The 20,647-nt window shown below is 38.7% G+C and overlaps 1 protein-coding gene across 2 annotated transcripts in view; it reads left to right on the top strand.

Annotated features, from left to right (window-relative positions):
- Window positions 1-6,471: 6,471 nt before the first annotated feature.
- The window catches only part of PSMB2 (proteasome (prosome, macropain) subunit, beta type, 2), a 34,358-nt gene continuing 20,182 nt past the window's right edge, over window positions 6,472-20,647 (top strand). The window contains exons 1-3 of one of the 2 annotated variants that reach the window (XM_008585410.1): window positions 6,472-6,639; window positions 11,646-11,768; window positions 16,568-16,638. In XM_008585410.1, coding sequence (XP_008583632.1) covers window positions 6,549-6,639; window positions 11,646-11,768; window positions 16,568-16,638 — 285 coding nt within the window. In that variant the 5' untranslated portion in view covers window positions 6,472-6,548. Of the gene's footprint in view, window positions 6,640-6,707; window positions 6,873-11,645; window positions 11,769-16,567; window positions 16,639-20,647 lie in introns of those variants that run through there. The other variant, XM_008585416.1, reaches the window with a different exon arrangement.

The raw sequence follows: 20,647 nt of genomic DNA, 5'->3' as shown, positions 1-20,647 counted from the left end.
TCTATGTTTTCATCTGGTATAATTTTCTCCCCACTTCTAGGAATTCCTCTAATATTTCTTGAAATGCAGGTCTTCTAGTGATAATTTTTTTCAGGTTTTCTATGACTGAAAACGTCTTTTGAAAAGAAAATAATTCTGGGTTAACATTTCTTCCCAATACTTTAAAGATATTTTTCAGGGCTGGCCAGTTATTTCTCAGGCTGGTTTAGCTCAGATGGTTAGAGCATGGTGCTGATAACCCCAAGGGCCAGGGTTTGATCTCCGTATTGGCCAGCTGCCAAAAAAAACCCCAAACAAATAAACAAAAACAGTCAATAAGTAGAGATATTTTCCTATTGTCTCCTAGATTTTATTATTTCTGATAGGGAGTCTGATGCCATCCATATCTCTGGTTCTCTGTATGGCTTTTTTCTCTTGTTGCCTTTAAGATTTTCTTTTTATTACTAGTTTTAAGCAATTTGATTGTGATATTCATCAGTGTAGTTTTTTTCATGTTTCTTGTGTCTGGGGTTTAACATTTTGAGTTATATGTGTTTTTATATATAACTCAAAATATACACTCTGCAAGTTTATACTTTTCATCCAATTTGGAAACTTTTTTTGTTATTATTAATTAAAATAAAATTTCTTTCCCTTCCCTCCTTTGAGGACTTCAAATACACACATATTTGGCTACTTGACCTTGACCCCACATCTCATTAATGCTCTGTTCATTTTTTTTTTTTCAGTCTTTTTTCTCAGTATTTCGTTTGTATAGTTTCTACATGATATTTTTAATATACTATAATGGTTGGAATTGGGGGAAGTTACAGGGGCTTCTACTTGGCCTTTCCTCCTACAATGTCTCTTAACCTAAGGGTCAAGAATTTTATGTGAGAGTTCTGCCAACTCTTAGGCATGTCCTTTCTAATTACACATTTAAGAACCAAGGAAGTGGTCACTGGGTGAATTTCTGGACCTGGTGGACCTACTGTAAGGATTATATTTATTATCTGATCTCCATATGCCCCTCATCTAAGTAGGAAACCATGATGGCACTTTGGGTCCTCTGGTATGAAAATTGACTTGGGGGCCAGCCTGTGGAGAGTGTGGTGCTGATGGGATGGCCAGTTGGCTCACTTGGGTGTTGCTGACAACACCAAGTCAAGGGTTAAGATCCCCTTACCAGTCATCTTAAAAAAAAAAAATTGACTTTGATTCTGTATCCACAGCCCTTAAAAAATCTAGGTATTTCCTTTTCCTTGGCATATGACCACCTGAAATTACCATAAGTCCCCTTGGGGAATAACTGAGGGACTCACTACTATATATATACTTGTCCTGGTGTTGTAGGGTCCTTCCTCCTGGGGAAATAACACTCCTTTAGTTGATAAGTACTGGGTCTGAAAACTTACTGGGGTTTGGATAATTGGCAAGGGATTGTGACTTTCTACTGAGAAGGCTTACTTCAGAAATCTTCTAATCTATTCTTGATCTCCTTTGATTATATATATTAAGCAGTACCCAGCTACCCAGTTACCTCATCCCTAGGAAAGCTATGACATCTCTTTAACCTGCAGGCCAAGTTCCCCTGGATGCCGTCCTTACCTATATGACCACTGAGGTAATTACACCTGTCTTGTTTCTGATGTCTAAGTGCTGCCTACTGCTATTCAGAGACCATGTCATCTCCAGTGGTAATAGGGAGTCTGGTTCCGTAAAGCGTCACCTACCATTAGAGCCACCCTACAGAGGATAGCTATTACTGAGCTTTTCAGTGATGCTAGTTTTCCCTCACCACCACCTTCCTTATCACTTTCATTAATGGAGAGTCTTCTGTGCCTCCCCAAAACACATGGTTATGTGGTGGGTTTTCTGAACTTATTGAATAGACCAATTTTAGCCTGCTGACTTCAGAGCCTTTTAATCCCTTCCTCCAAAATGTGCCATGGTAATTCTAGCTTCTCTTTTTTGTTTAAGATAAGCTATTGCTTTTTTCAAACTCCCAAGAGTCATTTAAGCAGCATATTAATACCATTTCTTAGGGCCCTTGCCAAAGTATTACATCCTGTGTCATGGGAAGGTGCTCCCATGTTGAAAACTCTGTCTTATCCAGCTTTATATTCCCTTAATCCAGCACACTCAGATCTATGTCCAGACATACTGTGCTGGTTCCTACTGGCACATATTAAAAGATTCTATAGTTCTTTGGTGTGTAATTTCTGTCCTTCCTTAGCAGGACCAGGACATCCCCAGGCGGGATATGCTGAGATTTGAGTCTAACTATGGTCCTACTGGACAGAAAGGGAGTTGGAGGAAAATCCTAATTAGGGCAAGCATTATTTTAATAGATACTTGCCTCCTTTGAGGCCTCTGCATAGGTTTCAAATGTAGTCTCCCAGCAAGAAGATTGAATCACTTCTGCAGCTCAGAGTTCAGAGGAATCTTAGAATTCATGTTCGCAAGTTCATTGTAGTCAGATATCCCCATCCAAGATCTCAGGGTTTCATTCCTTCCTTATCAGGATCCTGAGTTGGAGTAACATCCTGGCCTCAATTCAGCCTTTCTGAAATTCTGTCACTCTACAGTTAAGTCTGGGCCTGATCTTGAGTTCTCTGCCCTCCAGCTCCAGGAGAGGAGAGTACCTTTAATGCTGCCAAGGAGACCGTCTGACTCTCACACTTTTCTTTAAGTTGTTGATTAACAGAGGTGATACCATCACGTTTTCTCTTCACTGAATCAATGGCACTTAGCAACAGCTCACCAAATTCCTTGGTCCTTAAAATTATTGTTTCTCCCATACCTCTCAAATGTCCAAGAGTTTGTCAGCTAATGCATCCTCTTTCACTGTATCCCATCCTAGTTAAACACAGATGAAAGTCTCAGCAATTGCACTGTTATGGCAGGTCAGAGACTGTCAAGATTTTTCCTACTGCAAGTGTTGGTGTCCTCACTGTCATCCAGCTGGTGACTGATCCCACACTGGGATCCGTGGAGACTGCTTGTAGAATCACTTCTGGTACCAAAGTTTTTTTAGTTTGAGTTCCCTAGAAGTAAACTGAAATGTGGATGCTTGGTCAAGTCATTAATTGGGGGAGTGCTCTCAGGAGAAAGAGTAGGGAAGCAAGATATGGCAGGGAGAAAAAGCTAAGTAAGGACGTGATCTTGGCTTGAGACTAGCTTTAGTCTGATCCTACAGGGAAACTCTGGAGGGCAAACTATATCCCACTTAAATTAAGGGAACTGGCCTTTTATTCCTGTGTCAGTCAGTCACCAGTCAAAGGGTATAAGTGCACAGCCTCCCAGGCAAGGGTGACCTCCTATTTGGCTGAGGAAAATTCTCTGAAGAATAGGGTAGTTGTGAGTTGTTATCAACCAACATTATCAACCAAACCTTTACCAGGTAGGTAAACGGGATATAGGCAGGACATCAAATGTATCCAATACATTAACTGTCCTGAATATTTAGGGATGCACCTGTGATCTCTAGTCTACCATTGTCCCAATCCTGTTGTCTAAGTTCACAAGGTCTTTTGAGTGTAAGCCATGCTGATGCTTTCATCTCAAACTTGGGCTTAGGAGTATTGGTAAGGCTGGCAGCCTCCCACATTATGGCCATATTTCCTAACACTGCAGTCATTCTTCATTAAGTTCCTACCAAACTCACCAGGGTTCATGAGGGAGCAGGATATTGTTCCTTATACTCATGGAAACAACCAAACTTGTATCCCCTTCCCATCTCAAGGGAAAAACAAAGCAAACCTCTCTTCTGAATCCCCTTTTATAAATAAGGAAATTGAGGCTCAGGGAGGCTAAATGAATTTTGCACCAAGACTGAAGGAGGTCGTGCTAGGACCAGAATTAAGTGCTGACTACCCTAAAGCTTCCCACTGTATTGAGGTTGGAAAACTTATGGCCCATGGACCAAATCCACCTTCCTCCTTTCCCCATCTGTTTTGTAAATAAAGTATTATTGGAACACAGACACCCTCACTTGTTTATGTATTGTCTGTGGTTGCTTTCACACTACAATAGAATCATTGAGTAGCTGTTACAGAAATGGTATGACCTTCAAAGTCAAAAGTATCTACTATCTGGCCACTTTACAGAACAAGTTGGTTACATCATGGTGTTTCTGTGAACCTCCACACACTTTCTCTAATTCTAAAACTTAGTTATTCTAAGAGTTTCATTGGAGGAGGGGTTCTCCCTGATTCTTAGCGAGGTAGTGCAAGTTAGGTCTTGAAAACTAACTTTCTTCTATACTAACAAGAAGTTAGAGCAGCTCTAATGTTACTCAGCTACAGTGGATTTCAAGAGTCCTGAGTAGGAAGAGCCATCTTAAAAGATAACTGGGTCCTGTTTAAAACTATATATTTTTTTGTGAAGGACGTAAGTAGGATTCCTCTGAAATTAAAGATCAACAAAAGACTGTGCGCATCCTCCAATTCAGAATTCTGCAGCCTTTGTGAATGACTGACTGACCTAATGAATGAATGAATGTTGGTATATACAAAGGAAAAGATCTGGAAGGATACAGACATTGGTGGGTGGTTACCGTTGGCAGAAGAAGGAGAGATATTTAACTCCACTTCTTTTGTATTATTTATTTTTGTGTGTGTGGTATAACTATGAATTTTTTGCAATTAAAAAAAAACACACACACACACATACACATTGACAGTGAGAGAGAAAGTGAGCTTCCCCAGCGGTGTTTAAGAAAAGAATCTTTCTAGGATGATGGATGCAGCTGTGTTCATAGTGGGATGGTTGACTTAATGACCTCATTTGCCCCTGGCATCCATCCTATGATAGATAGGCTTCTCCAAACTTCTCAGGCTCTGTGTTCCTTTATGGCAGACAGCTGGAAGAAACATTCGGAATGAAGTAAGTACTACAATTTCTGCAGAGGCAAATGAATTGCATACTTGTGTTTGCAGATGTAATTGCAACTCTTTTTCCATTTCTCAGGAAACCAGCATGAAGGCTCAGTTGTGGATGTCAGAAACTAGTCATGGAATATTTCAGGTTTTTTCAGAATTGCTGCAAGATATAAAGGGATGGCTGGGTTTTTTTTTTTTTTTTTTCCTATTTAAAAATTACCAGTAATACATGAACATTGTAAAACAGTCAAAGAATACAGATGTGTATAAAATAAAAAGTTAAAGTCCTCCCTTTAAATTACACTCACCATGGGCTGGCTTGTTGGCTCAGCTGGTTAGAGCATGGTGTTGATAACACCAAGGTCAAAGGTTTAGATCCCCTTCAAATATTTATTTTTAAACCAAAATGGCATTGTGCTACAGAAAGGAAAGCATTTTCATTTTCACTTATATCTTGGGCCATGGCATATATAGGTATATTGAGATTCATTTCATTCTTTTTAATGGCTGCATAATATTCCACTGTATGAGTGTACCATAATTTATATAATAATATCTCGACTTATGGACACGTAAGTTGTTCCTCCCCCCCCCTTTTTTTTTGTTGCTGCTGCAGTACTGCTACACTGGATATCTCTGTACACAAATATTTGGGTTACTTGTGCAAATATTTCTTTTGAACACATTTAAAAGGTTATGTACACTTAAATTTTGATATCAAATTGCCCTATATAAAAAGGTCTGAACAATTTATAATCTTACCACCAGTTTGTACTTTCTTCTTGTTTCATATTTCTCGTTTTCCTAATTACCATCAAAGTTGAGGCTCTTTTTATGTTTATTGGCCTTTAGCGTTGCTTCTTTTGTGGACTGCTTTTCCTAACCTTTGGTCCTTTTAAAATCATGTTGTGTCCCCCCAACCCCCATTGAAATGTAGGAATGCTTTTAAAATTACAGACATTAAATATTTCATATGTTGAAACATTCCCAATTTATATTTACCTTTGAGCCTAAGAATGGCTTTCATCATATAGAAACTTGTAATTTTATGTAGTCAAATCTTATAAGTCTTTTCCTATATTGCTTCTGGGTTGCCCGTCATGCTTAGAAACACGTCTCTCCCAAAGACTATACAAATATTTTCTATTTTTTCTTCCACTGTTGTTATAATTTTAACCTCCGTATTTATATCTTTAATCCAACTATACGTTATTTTCGTTAGGATGTAAACTCCTGTGAAATTAATTGCAAGGAAGAGATTTCTGGCGAGATTTTACCGAGCAACGAAGATAACGGCCACCTGGGGACCTACCCCTTTTTGGCACGTACCGGTGCTCAGCACTTACATACAGGGCATGGTTTTATCCTGAAGTGAACTTTAAAATCCCATCTTGTAGATAAAGAAACTGGGTGTTACACAAAGTAAGCGACCTGCAGAGCAGGTACCATAAGAGTCCAGAACAATCCCAGAGGAAAGTGCAGTGTAAGACGGCCAACACCACGCCGGGAACCACACCCGCTCTCCAACCTCTCGCGACAGTTGACGTCATCAGAAAGCGCCGGTGGTCGGGGTGGCGCGCTGCTTGCGTCATGCGGAGCTAAGCGTCGTGCTGTCTCACTGGTGAGGCTGAGAAGTCGGCGAGTTCCACGCTCTGTCCAACCCTCAGCCCCCGGCCTCCCTCCACCATGGAGTACCTCATCGGCATCCAGGGCCCCGACTATGTCCTTGTCGCCTCCGACCGGGTGGCCGCCAGCAATATTGTCCAGATGAAGGACGGTGAGGGGAAGCAGGGAAGGCCCAGCCGGGCCTAGGTGTAGGGATAGCCGGAGGGAGTTCGTGGAGAGGCGGGTGGTGGATACCAGGGAGGTCTGGGGGTGGAAACTGCTCTGCTCACACTTATTTTTTAGAACTGAAGAGACAGGCAGACAAGCCTAGGGCCTTGGTATTCGCTCCTCCCAGGGCTCCTAGGTCAATGCTCTGCTCTGGCCTTCGCTAAATGCTTCTTCTAGGTGAGTTGCCTAGGCGAATTCTGTTTTTAAGTGTTTAAGCGCCTGCGGGGCATCAGGGCCCCCGAATTTCTGATGTTTCCTGCTTGCGCTGGTGATGAGGTTAGTTTGCCGGCGGCATAAATGGGATCCTGGGGAGAGCTGAGACTGGCATTTCCCTTCCGCTGCCCGTTATTTTACCGTGGCTCAGCTCATGTCCTCTGCCATTTTTCCAGGGCACTGACTACCAGGCTTTCCTCATTTTTCTTTTCTTTTTTTAACTGTCAGGATCAATCAGGTAATGTTTTCCTTATTTTTAAGTAGTTATTGGACTTAGGAGACCGGAGCCCCGTCACTTATTTCTTTTATGACTTTGTGTAAGTTATTTCACAGTTCCCAGATTTCCTCATCTGTTAGATTAATAACACCAAATTCACAAACTTGTTGGGAGGATTGAGTGAATGAGTTACTTGAGAATGCTTAGCTTTTGGCAAATACTTAATAGTAGTAATGCTAAGCATTTATTATGTATCAAGTGCTGTGTTAATGTTTCATTAATTCACTTAACCTTTTGAGATAGGCATCATTATATCACCACTTTACAGATGTTAGTTCTAAGGCACAGATATTAAGGTCACAAGTGGCAGAAACCAGTTTCAAACCTATGCTGTCTGAATCCAGATCTTTTGCCTATACTCCTATACTATACTGTCTCTTTATAGTAAGTACTCAATACATAACTTCTAAACGATTTTAATTGTTGATTAGTAGAATCTAAGAGAGTGTTTTCGTGATTGATCATAGACATGCTACTGTTGGAAAAGTATTATGCTTTGGTTCAGATGATTTAATGTTAATTTGACAAGTAGGTTTTGGGCACCTATGTGCACTTTACAGTGCTAGGTGCTGAGAGGTTGCCCCTATTTTAAAACAATTTGCAATTCAGTAAGAGATTCGGATATGTGTACAAATAATTATAACAGGAGCCAAAAAGGGATGTGTCATATGAAGAGTACAATTAAACTTCTCAGGTAATACAGAGGAAAAATTGATTCTGGCTGTAGAGATTAGGGAAAGCTTTGAGGGCAGATGACAGTTCATCTTGGGTTTAAGGAAAGGAAATGATTAAATCTGGGGTTTTCTAAAGTATGTGAACAATGAACAAAGGCAAAAAAGTGTGTACTACTGCTATTGTAAAGTGACAAGCATCTGATTGTCAGGCTGTGGCTCTCACCTCGGGAGATGGAAATAAGTCTGAGGGACTTTGCTAGAGTTCTATTTTTTTTTAGTTCTATTCTTTCTGAAGAAGGAAGAGGGACCTGAAAGTGGTTTGTTAAAAATCTGTGCTATGCATTATTCCTCAAGTGAAATTACTTTATGAAATTCCATTATTAGTTTGTAGAAGTTCTGTTTGTAAACCAGTCTTTCCAAAGGAGTAAATTTGTTTTGAGAGTATATTTGTCAATTATTTTGAATACTAAGGCTTTTGACAAGCAAGTGATTTTAGTATGAAATAGTGTCTAGGTAGAGCAATAACGAAGTCAGTACCTTTATGGGACTTCTATTTCATCCCAGTAATGTATGTGAAATCACATATTGGGAAGAGAAGAATTTTCCTTAAGCCTACTTACATACTTAGTATTTCTAGTTGTTATAGGGGATACAGTGTATTAAATATAATCCATAGAAGGGTCCACAACATTAAGAAAACAAGGAAATAAATACTGCAGGATGATTTTGTACAAGAAAAGAAGTATCACTAGTTAGTATTAGGTTGGTTTTTTTAATTAATAAGTTCAGGACTAAATCCTAAGAGTATTCAGAGAAAAGAAAGATGACTATGTATGGGAGGAAGATGAGTTTGAGTTAGTTCTTAAGAACTAGTTGGAGGCTGGCCAGTTAGCTCATTTAATTAGAGCATGGTGTTAAAATACCAAGGTCAAGGGTTTGGATCCCCATACTGGCCAGCTGCTGAAAAGGAAAAAAGAACAATAGTTGGAAATAATTACATTCAACTCTCTGTAATTTTCCCTATAAAAAACTTTTATGATAGGAATTTTAGAAATGTATGAGGACTTTTCCCTGATCATTTACTTCATGAAGGAACTTGTGTAGAGTAGGCAAGAATGCTGAAAAGTACTATCCTTTTGGAACTAATTTTCTTTAAGTGTAAAATGAGAATAATATTTCCAATCAGTTTTTCAGTATATCGCTTTGTAAAATATTTTGATACTGTGGAGAAGACATTTCCGCAAGATTGCCTGCTTAATAAAGTTAGGTGATGCAACTCTTGGTTTGATTATGTGCTGCATTTCATGTCTCTTTCCTCTTGGCATATATAGAATTGCTTTCAGGTTTCTCAGAATACTCCAGCCCACACAGAACTCTCTCTTTTCTGAATTCCTATAGTGTGTGTAATCTGAACTATGTTGTCTAACACTGAGTATAATGATGTTGTACATGTACATAATTCATTACAGTTTTCCTCACCCGCTAGTTAGTCAGGGGTAAGTGTTTTTATCACCATTTTACACATTTGGAAACTGGGGCTTAGAAAGGGCACATAATTTGCCCAAGTTCAGTGCAGAGTCAAGATCATAACTGAAGTCTATTGGGTTCTAGTCCAGTTTTCCATCCACAGTATTACACACTGATTTTCATTTTGTTGTCCATTTGTTTCATGTATGTGGATCTTGTAAGTTCCTTGTCAAGGATCAGAAATTCCCTACAGCTACATAGGCGGTTTCCTACAACTCAGGCCATTAGTATTTATCACTTGTGCTTTTATATAGCCCCACACTACTCACTGGACATGCTTACTGTTTAAAAAGAACATTTTGGCCTTGTATTAAGTTTATTTCAAAATTGAATGGGTTACTGCCTATAATTTTAGCCTTCCCTCTAAATGTGAAATAAATTCTTTGTAAACAAGCTCCCCACCCCCAAATAAGGACAGTCTTTTTTCTTATTGTAAAAATAGTGCAAACTTATTAAATAATATTTACAAAACATGCATATTAAGAATAGAAGTTTTAGGGGCCGGCCCGGTGGCACACTGGAGACGCCGCTTGGGAGCGTGGCGGCGCTCCCGCTGAGGGTTCGGATCCCATGTGGAGACCGGTTCCCGCTCACTGGCTGAGCGCGGTGCGGGCGCAACACCGAGGGTTGCAATCCCGTTGCCGGTCCCCGGTACGGGCGCGACACCTAGGGTTGCGATCCCGTTACTGGTCAGTAAAAAAGACAAAAAGGAAAAAAAAAAAAGAATAGAAGTTTTACAAAATTGATGCATATTAGTATAGAAATTTTAGGAAATACTGATAAGCAAAAAAAAAAAAGGGCCGGCCCGGTGGCGCACTGGATAGTGCGCCGCTTGGGAAGCGCGGCGGCGCTCCCATCCGAGGGTTCGGATCCCACATACGGACCGGCTCCTGCTCACTGGCTGAGCGAGGTGCGGGAGCAACACCGAGGCTTGCAATCCCGTTGCCAGTCCCCGGTCCGGTACGGGGGCAACACTGAGGGTTGCGATCCGTTGCCGGACTCAGAAAAAAGACAAAAAAAAAAAAGAAGGAAATAAAAATTGCCATACTCATCACTGGCAACTCAGAATACACTCTCTGGTCCTTTTTCATTGCATAGATAACATAACTATATGTGAATTTTTTTCTTTTATAAACAAGTTTTTTTATGTTATAAACAAGTTTTATAAATAGTCTTCAAATCTCCTGTAGCCTATATAACAAATAAAAGTATGTTTGTTTAAGAGTTTTAAGGCAATTTTCTTTTCTTTTCTTTCTTTCTTTCTTTTTTTTTTTTTGGCAGCTGGCCTAGTTTTAAGGCAATTTGATACTATCTACAGGCACATTTGTGTGGGGGGGGGGTTTTCAAAGTCTAAGAAGACATATTATTGGTATCTACAACTCTCAAACACTTGTAAAGTATTCGAAAGTAGCATTTTGTTCTTTAAATCCTATTAAGGGATTTTTGACATTTCAGAAGCTTTCAAACAGGAAACATGTCTCCCAGGGAAGATTATTCAGCACTATTTGAAAAATGAAAAGTGAAAGCGAGAGTAAGATACGAAGATTTAGGCTTTTTCTGAAGCTGCAGACTGAATATAGAGTTTTCTTCCTCAGGCAATAATTGCAATCTGAATATTTATTTATCTGTCTAATCTGAATGAGTCTGGTTCAGCTAGATTAGCCTATTAGAATTTTTGTGAGGTATTTTAAATAGTTTATGTTAGAATATTCATTAGAATGTTTGCTTTGTCGGTCATTTCAATTCTCTCTTTCTTTGGAAATGGAGCAGTTTACTTTTTAAGATGATTTATATTCTCAGTTGATTTTCTATTCTTCCTTGGGATGGCTCTTTAATTTTAATTGTAGCATGGGTCCTTTTCATATATGCTTTTGTATGTGTATAAATATAGTAACTAAGGTTTGTATTTATAGAAACATTTCTCAGCTTTGTAATTATGAGCCTAAAGATAATCACTATTGGCTAGATTCCTTCAGTTTCTTCTGTTGCTTTGCATTTCAATTGCCTTTAAATGTTTTAAATTTTATTTTCAGTTGTCAGTTTTCATATACATTCTCCAACTGAAATTGACAATAATATATGCTGATGGATAACATGGAGAGTGAAAGCGAGAAATTAATACTGTTATTTATTAAAGTCTTCTAAAAACAATGATTTGTGAAATTATTCAGTATAATTAATAAACACGTTTACGGTTACATGTATAATAGCTGTCAGGTTCTATTAAGGCAGTTTCTAACACTTTTTTTCTTTGAGCAGATCATGACAAGATGTTTAAGATGAGTGAAAAAATCTTACTCCTATGTGTTGGAGAGGCTGGAGACACTGTACAGTTTGCAGAATATATTCAGAAAAATGTGCAACTTTATAAGATGCGAAATGGTGGGTAAAACTTAGAGTGTAACTGTGGTTGGTGTATTAGTTTGCTATGGCTGTCATAACAAAGTGCCACAGACTGGGTGGCTTATACAACAGAAATTTATTTTCTTACAGTTCTGGAGGCTAGAAGCCTGAGATAATGGTGTCCACAATGTTGATTTCTTACGAGGCCTCTCTCCTTGGCCTATAGATGGCTGTCTTCTCCCTGTGCCTTCACGTGATTTTCCCTCTGTACTGTCTGTGTCCAGATTGCCTCTTCTTATAAGAACACTGGTTACATTGGGTTAGGGCCTACCCTATAAACCTTATTTTAACTTAATTGCTTCTTTAAAGACTCTACCTTCAAATGCAGTCACATTCTGAAGTACTTCAACATATGAATTTTTGGAGGAAACAATTCAGCCTACCACACTTTATCTTTAAAATTGAACTGAAAAAGACTATTCTTTACTGGCATTTCTGTGCATGAGCAGACTTATGTGGTCATATTTTCGTGTTACAAAGCTGCACTGTGACCGAGTGAGCTAACCAGGCAGCCCTGAGTCTTCTTCCTTTTATTTTTATTTTATTTTATTTTATTTTATTTTTCCTTTTTGTCCTTTTTTTTTCGTGACCGGCAACGGATCGCAACCCTCAGTGTCGCGCCCGCACCGGACCGGGACCGGCAACAGGATCGCAACCCTCAGCGTTGCTCCCGCACCTCGCTCAGCCAGTGAGCGGCCGGTCTGTATGTGGGATCCGAACCCTTGGCGGGAGCGCCGCCACACTCCCAAGCAGCACACTGTAGCAGTGCGCCACTGGGCCAGCCCTTCCTTTTAAAAACTTATCTAGACTCTAAAAATTCTAATGCTTCTGATCTCAAAGATTTTTTTTTTTTTTTTTTTACAAAAATCCCAGAACAGAGAACCATTGTAACACTGATACTTGGTAGGTGAAACTATGCACCATCTTGGAGATGGGGATGGAAATATCAGACTTTTTTTTTTTTTTTTTCCTTTTTGTCTTTTTTTTTTGTGACCGGCAACGGATCGCAACCCTCAGTGTCACGCCCGTACCGGACCGGCCACGGGATCGCAACCCTCGGTGTTGCTCCCGCCCCTCGCTCAGCCAGTGAGCGGCCGGTCTGTATGTGGGATCCGAACCCTCGGCGGGAGCGCCACCGCACTTCCCAAGCGGCGCACTATAGCAGTGCGCCACCGGGCCGGCCCCAATATCAGACTTTTTAAGTGTTAGATATTTCAGAGGATGAGATTTGAGCTTAATCTCAAAGCTAAAGGATCTAAGTAAAACTTGGCTTTACTATTCTCTATGAGGCAAGTCACTTATCCTCTCTGGGCCTTTATTTTCCTTATCTCTAAAATGGAATTATAATAATACTAATGAATAATACATATGAAAATACTTTTTAAACTTAAAGCTCTCTGTAATTGTATGGCATTTATTGTGCCATAAAAGGATTCTATCTTATCTCTCTGGTAGGTTCCTGTCTAGAGAGATAATTAGGATTTTTGTGAGGTATTTTGCAAGCTCTCTCTGAGGCTAATGAATTCTTATTCGCTAGGAAAACCTCTCTATCAAACAGTACAAGCCACGAGCCCTCTGATCCTGGAAAGTTTGTAGTGGTGCTCTGGCAGAGAGAACCTTAACCATTACTTACTTCACAGTTGAATGACCCCTATACACCACACTGGTATGATATGGTGCCGTGGAGGAACTTAATTTGAATATAACTGCATTTGTAAAGTGAATAGGTAAGATCCATTCATATATTTTTTTAGGCAGCAGATTTAGCATTATGCATTCAATTTCATAAATTTTTTTTTTTTCCTTTTTGTCTCGCAACCCTCAGTGTGGCGCCCGTACCGGACCAGAACCGGCAACGGGACCACAACCCTCGGTGTTGCTCCCACACCTTGCTCAGCCAGTGAGCAGGAACCGGTCTGTATGTGGGATCCAAACCCTCGGCGGGAGCGCCACCGCGCTCCCAAGCGGCACACTGTAGCAGTGCACCACCGGGCCGGCCCTAATTTCATAAATATTTTTGAGGGCTTCATATATGTTAAGCACTCTGCATAGTACAACAGAATTCAAAGATGAAGACGGCTTAGTCCCTGCCATCCAGGAACCTAAAGCACATGGTACTTAGGTTTAAACAAGTTTAGAATATTTCAAGGGCTGGTCAGTTAGCTCAGTTGGTTAGAATGTAGAGTTAGAACACCAAGGTCAAGGGTTCAGATCCCGTTATGGCCAGCTGCCAAAAAAAAGAAAAAAAAAGAATATTTCCATAGTTCTGCTTTTTTTTAGTGGTTCCACTTTTTGCCTACATGGCAGGTAAAGTGTGCCAATAATGTTTCTGAAGTATAGTAGGTACAGCAGTATTTCACTGGGAGAGAGGGGAAGAGTGGACAAGGTGCTTGTTACAATGGGTTTTAGGGTCTAAAGTCAGTGTATAGAATAAAAATTGTGTTTAGTTAAAATTGCCCTTAAAGATCCTTACATTACCTGTCAAGTACAGTTTTGTATACGTAACCCTATATAGTAATTCTTATGCATGTAAAGTTAAAGAACTGAGCTAAAATGAGAGAAAGAAAAAGAGAAAAAAGTCTATATGCAGATAATCAGAAATCAGACTTCTGCTTTTAAGATAACTAATTTTTTGTGGTGTTTGGGAGATTAGTGGAAGAACTGAAAAGTATTCCTTTTTGTACAGGGTTGCTTTCATTATGATTTAATATGCACTAATAGATTTGTGAGGATGAAATTCAGTAATACATGTGAAAACACCCAGTGTAGAACCTGAACATAGTAGTTGCTCAATAAATATTTGTTAGAATTTTAATCTAAATCTCACCTGATCTGTCAGTTGTGTTTGATGTTATAGGGAATAACTTAACCACATTGTGTCTTTCCAAACTGGCATTTTCTGTGTGGGTCCACTGAGTTGTAGATGATTCTTGTGTCTTTTGGCACTGGTCCCATTTTACTGGGGGGTTAAATTTTATTTTTTAAAAATTATATATATACATACATACATATATATATATATATATATATATATGTATATATATATATATATATATATATATATATGTATGTATGTATATATATAATATTCATGAGATACAAAGCTGATTGTTCCCCCTCCTGCCCATGATGTGGGGGCCAGATTCATACTGGGGACATACCCATTACCAGAAATTGCTTTTGTACCCTATGTTCCCTTCCAATTATCCCTCAACCTCCCTCCCCCTCCCCATCTCCCCTCAACTTCAATTTGTAGCCCTAGGAATGTTTCCTCCCTCTGTTGGATCATGGGACTACTGTGGTCTTTCTTTCCTGCCTTTCTTTCTCTCTTAGCTCCCACAAATGAGTGAGCACATGAGGTATTTATCCCTCTGTGCTTTGCTTGTTTCACTCAACATAAGTTTCTCCAGTTTCATCCATGTTGTTGCAAATGGGAGTATTTCATTCTTTTTTATGGCAGAGTAGTATTCCATAGTGTATGTATACTACAGTTTCCTTGTCCACTCATCTATTAATGGACATTTAGGTTGGTTTCATATCTTGGCTATTGTAAACGGAGCTGCAATAAACATGGGAGTGCAGGTATCCCTTTGACACGATGATTTCCATTCCTCTGGATATATACCCAGAAGAGGGATTGCTGGAGCATATGGAAGATCTATCTGTAGTTGTTTGAGAAACCTCCAAATTGTTTTCCAAAGTGGTTGTACTAATTTACATTCCCACCAACAGTGCAGTAGTGTTCCCTTCTCTCCACACCCTCACTAGCATTTGTTATTCACCGTCTTTTTGATCATCGCCAGTCTAACTGGAGTGAGGTGGTATCTCAATGTGGCTTTAATTTGCATTTCCCTGATGACTAGTGATATTGAGCATTTTTTCATGTATCTGTTGGCCATTTGTATGTCTTCCTTTGAAATATGTCTATTCAGCTTCTATGCCCATTTTTTAATTAGGTCATTTATTTTTTTACTGTATAATTGCTTGAGTTCTAGGTATGTTCTGGATATTAGTCCCTTGTTGGATGCATAGTTGGCAAAAATTTTCTCCCACTCTGTAGGTTGTCTTTTTACTCTGTTGATTGTTTCTTTTGCTGTGCAGAAATTTTGGGGGAGGTTAAATTTTAAAGTGAATACATTGTTAAATGCACACCTGACATCATTCCTTTGGGTTGTACCTTTGTTGGCATTACAACTATTTTTTATTTTTAGAAGTTTTATTCTTGAGATGTTATTTTTTTATAATTGTAGAATGATAGAAACTTTCTTTTTCTGTAGCTTGTACTTTTGAAAATCATATTATACTTCTAAATAAAGTTAGATTTTTTTTTTTATAAAGCATGACTCTGAGGCAGTCCTAACTTCCAGCCTCTCTTCTCCTGATAGCTTTTCAGTTAAGCTTTAAAAAAATTGGCATCTCAAGGTTTCTTTCTTTTTTTTCAACACCCGTGTATTTATATTCCTTTCCTTCTGCAGAGGAAACCACAGTCTGTTGATGAATGAATAGCATAAGCAAGGCTATGAATTTGATCCCACCACAGAACAGTGACCCTGATTCTGTTTGTGGATGGGAATTGCTGTCAGTGCTAAAGAGCTGTTTATTAACTGTTGCATGAGAAAAGAGACCAGAAGTAGGATTGTACCCCTCTATCTGTGTATTTTATATACTGTGAGTGTACAAAAGATGGTGGGCTTTAAGAACATGGGTAGTGAAATGATTTGGGGTACTGGTATTCCTTCTGCCTCACTTTAAATATGACTCTTTATCTCTTGTACCAGGATATGAATTGTCTCCCACAGCAGCAGCTAATTTCACACGCCGAAATCTGGCTGACTGTCTTCGGAGTCGGGTAAGCTATATATAGCAGCCAGTCTTGGATAAGAGCAGAAAAATTTTCTGTGCTTCTTTTAGATTCCTATTAGACATGAGTAGTATTTTTGGCTTTCCTGAACCCTTCCTATTTGTATTAGCCCGTTTCGTGTTGCTATAACAGAATACCTGAGACTGGGTAATTTATAAAGAAAAGAGGTTATTTGGCTTATGATTCCAGGACGGTTGCATCTGGCACGGGCCTCAGGCTGCTTCTAGTCATGGCGGACAGTGGCAGGCAGCCGGTGGGTACAAGCAGATCACGTGGCAAGAGGAAGCAAGAGAGACAGAGAGAGAGAGTGTCTTTGTGACTTTATAAATAAATGAAATGTAAAAACCCAAAACAACAAAAATAACGATACAACAGTAAAAAATAATACAAATAAAAAATACAGCATAATAACTATTTACATAACATTCACATTGTATTAGATATTATAAATAACCTAATGATGATTTAAAGTATATAGGAGGATGTAAGTAGGTTATATGCAAATGCTATACCATTTTATGTAAGGGACTTGAGCATTTGTGGATTTTGGGTTTCATGGGGGGTCCTGAAGCCAATGCCCCAAGGATACCAAGGGATGACATTGCAAAGATATCCAGTCCCCATATCTGTGGCGTCCCTCATTTTCAGCATTCTCCACCAGAGTGGTACATTTGTTACAATTGATGAACCTACATTGACACATCATGATCACTCAAAGTTCATAGTTTACATTAGGATTCACTCTTGGTGTTGTACATTCTGTGAGTTTGGAAAAATGTATAATGACATGTACCGATAGTATCATACAGAATATTTTCACTGCCCTGAACATCCTCTGTGCTATTCCTATTTATCCCTCCTCAATCACCCAACCACTGGCAATGACTGATCTTTTTACTGTCTTCATACTTTTGCCTTTTCCAAAATGTCATATAGTTGGAATTATACATTATGTAGCTTTTTTCAGATTGGCTTCTTTGACTTAGTAATAGGCATTTGAGTTTCCTCCATGTCTTTTCAGGGCTTGATAGCGTATTTCCTTTTAGCGCTGAATATTACATGGTCTAGATGTACCACAGTTTATTTGTTCACCTACTGAAGAATATCTTGGTTGCTTCCAAGTTTTGGCAATTATGAATAAAGTTGCTATAAACATCCATGTGCAGGTTTTTGTTTGGACGTAAGTTTTCAACTCCTTTGGGTAAATACCGAGGAGTGTGATTGCTGGGTCATATAGTAAAAGTATTGTTAGTTTGTAAGAACCACCAAAATTTTTTTCAAAGTGTTTTCATAGCAAACCATATTTCTTAATTCCTGTGGCTGAAGGTTCCTACATGGTGTTGGCAGTAAAACCTTGAAAATAATAATGCAAATATTTACATCGTGTTTATTTAACTTTTTCTCTATGATTGTTTTTTTTACCAAAGCATGCAGAATTGTTCCTCCTCACCTATTCTGGCTTTGTTGCTGTCTTAGAGCTGTCTCAATTCCATCAACAGCATGTTAAAAGATGAACATTAAGTTCAGGGTTGAATCCATTAAAGATTTTGTAGAATGTGCCAAGAAAGTTCATATGATTACTAAAGGTGTGTATTTCTCCCTTCCCACAGGGACTAAGTAAACAGAGCTTTACCATGTGACCTTACCTCTGTGCCTGTTTACTCATCTATGAAATGGAGATAACTTCCTAACCCTAGAAGAGTGCTAGGAAAATGAATGCTTGTAAATCATAATATTTAACATTCATATGACGTTTGCCCAAAGCATTTTGCTTAATAATTTAATCTACTCACTATTCCACTGAGACAGATAGTAGTTAATTCTATATCACTGATAAGGAGTGAAAGGCATAAAGTGGCAAAGGGACTGGCTCCAGGTCATATAGCAGGTCAGATAAAGCTATGATAATGGTGTCATAATTGTTTGACTCTTCTGCTTTAAGGTCAGCTCCTTGGTTCTTCAGTAGTGTTTCTAGAATGCTGGTGCTATTCATGTTTTTATTATGTTTCACTTTCATCTGCACTTGCTTAAACTGAGTTATAAGAGAATCTAAACAAGTACAGGTATTAATCTTTTTTAAAAAGTTACTTACTATGGATCTTTAAAGCAGTATATTTTCTAGTACCTAATAATACTGGACTGAGATCTCAATAAATGGAATCTCTCAGTACTAGCTTTGACCAAGGGCTTTTGCAATCTGAAGGATCATGAAATTTGAAGAGAAGCTAGAGACATGATTGTAAGAGGAGACAAATTTACATACATTGTTTTGGTCTAGGTGAAAGATCGATGGTTTTATTCACGCCTTGAGAGAGGAAAATGGGTCAGATATTAGCTTTCCTACACCGAGAAGTTCCTGCAGTATTGGGAAAAGAATATGCTGTGGCTCGCTGTGTAAGACTTTCCTCTTACTTATCAGGCAGAGCTGGAATAAGAATTTCAGCTTTGGGCGCAATAAAAACTTTGTTGTAAATGCTACAGACACTAAGTGAATTAAGCTCCTTTTAGAATTGAGATAAGAGCGGAAATGTGTTTCATGCAAATACAGTAAATCCAATTAATCTTCTAGCAGAAATGTTTGATGTCTTACTAAGTAAATATCTCTTGTAGACAGTGACATGAGGCTCTAGTAAATATTGGCTGTTTCTGCCTGTGCATCTACTAGAGGTCCAATTTCCACTCCCTCCCTCCCCATCAAAATAAAATTTTAATTCTAAAATTTGAATTTATATTTTAGTCATTTTATTCTGTGGTGATGATAGTTTGTCAGTCTTCCAAATAAGTCAAAGTCACTAAATTTGGTATGTTCACACCAGTTGGCACATGAGACTTATTTTGGGTCAGCTAGTTACTGTGCACATAACCTTGTGTCTAGGCTCAAATAGTTTGATTTCCAGTTTGCTCTGTGTGTGCGTGTGTGTTTGGGGTTGGTGTTGGGTTGGAAGGATGTTTATTTACCACAGTGTTTATAATGAATCTTAATGTAAACTGGTTCATTAAGATGCAGGCAGTTTAGCACTGTGGTTAGGAGCACAGTCTCTGGAATTAGACTGCCTAAATTTGAATGTTTGCTTACTGACTTGCTAGATGTATGTCTTTGGACAAATTCTAAGCTTAATTTCTCTACTTACAAAACAATAGTACCTATTTTATAGAATTATTATAAAGATTAAATGAGGTAATCATTTAAGAAGCTCATAGTACAGTGTATGGCACATGTAACTGATTAATAAATCACTTGTTTTTATGCTGCTGTTGCTGTTTGATGGAAGAAACAATTTAAAAGCTCTTAGTTAGCTTCCTATGGGGGATTCTTTGTTGTGCTATTTTAGTTGAACTTATCTGCTAGTAAAAAGGGGGATATAAAAATTACTGGTACTCATAGAGAAAATAGAAATAAACTAACATTGAACATCTATAATGTGCTAGGATTTTTTCTAGATCTACACAGTTCGGTATGTTAGCCACTAGACATATGGGGCTAAATTCAGCTCCCAGAGTAGAGTTTCCTGGGCTTTGCCTGAATAAGAAATAAACTTTTGTTTATTTAAAAAAAAAAAAAATTCAGTTCCTCAGTCACAGCCATATTTCAAGTGCCCAAAAGCCACCTGTGGCCAATGGCTACCATGTTGGATATCACAGATCATACTCTTTCATGCTGTCTTCTTTTTTAGTTACTGGACTAATGTACAGGTATGTTTGTGCATTTAGGTAAGCATGAAATGTTCAGTTCTATTAAAATGTCAACATCTCGGGCCGGCCCTTAGCTCACTTGGGAGAGTGTGGTGCTGACAACACCAAGTGAAGGGTTAAGATCCCCTTACCAGTCATCTTTTAGGAAAAAAGAAAAAAAATATCAACATCTCCACATTGGATTATATAGATAAGCGATGAATATATGCCGTTGTAAGTGTTCAGTAAGTATTTGCTCAATAAATGTCATCCAGTTAGGTCCATATATACTACTGAGAATGTCGTTGTGCATTTATACACTGGA

The sequence above is a fragment of the Galeopterus variegatus genome, unplaced genomic scaffold (genome assembly GCF_000696425.1).
Source record: "Galeopterus variegatus unplaced genomic scaffold, G_variegatus-3.0.2 Scaffold106, whole genome shotgun sequence".
Lineage (NCBI taxonomy): Eukaryota > Metazoa > Chordata > Mammalia > Dermoptera > Cynocephalidae > Galeopterus > Galeopterus variegatus.
Note: the sequence above shows the minus strand (reverse complement) of the source record. Positions and strands in the feature narration are given on the sequence as shown.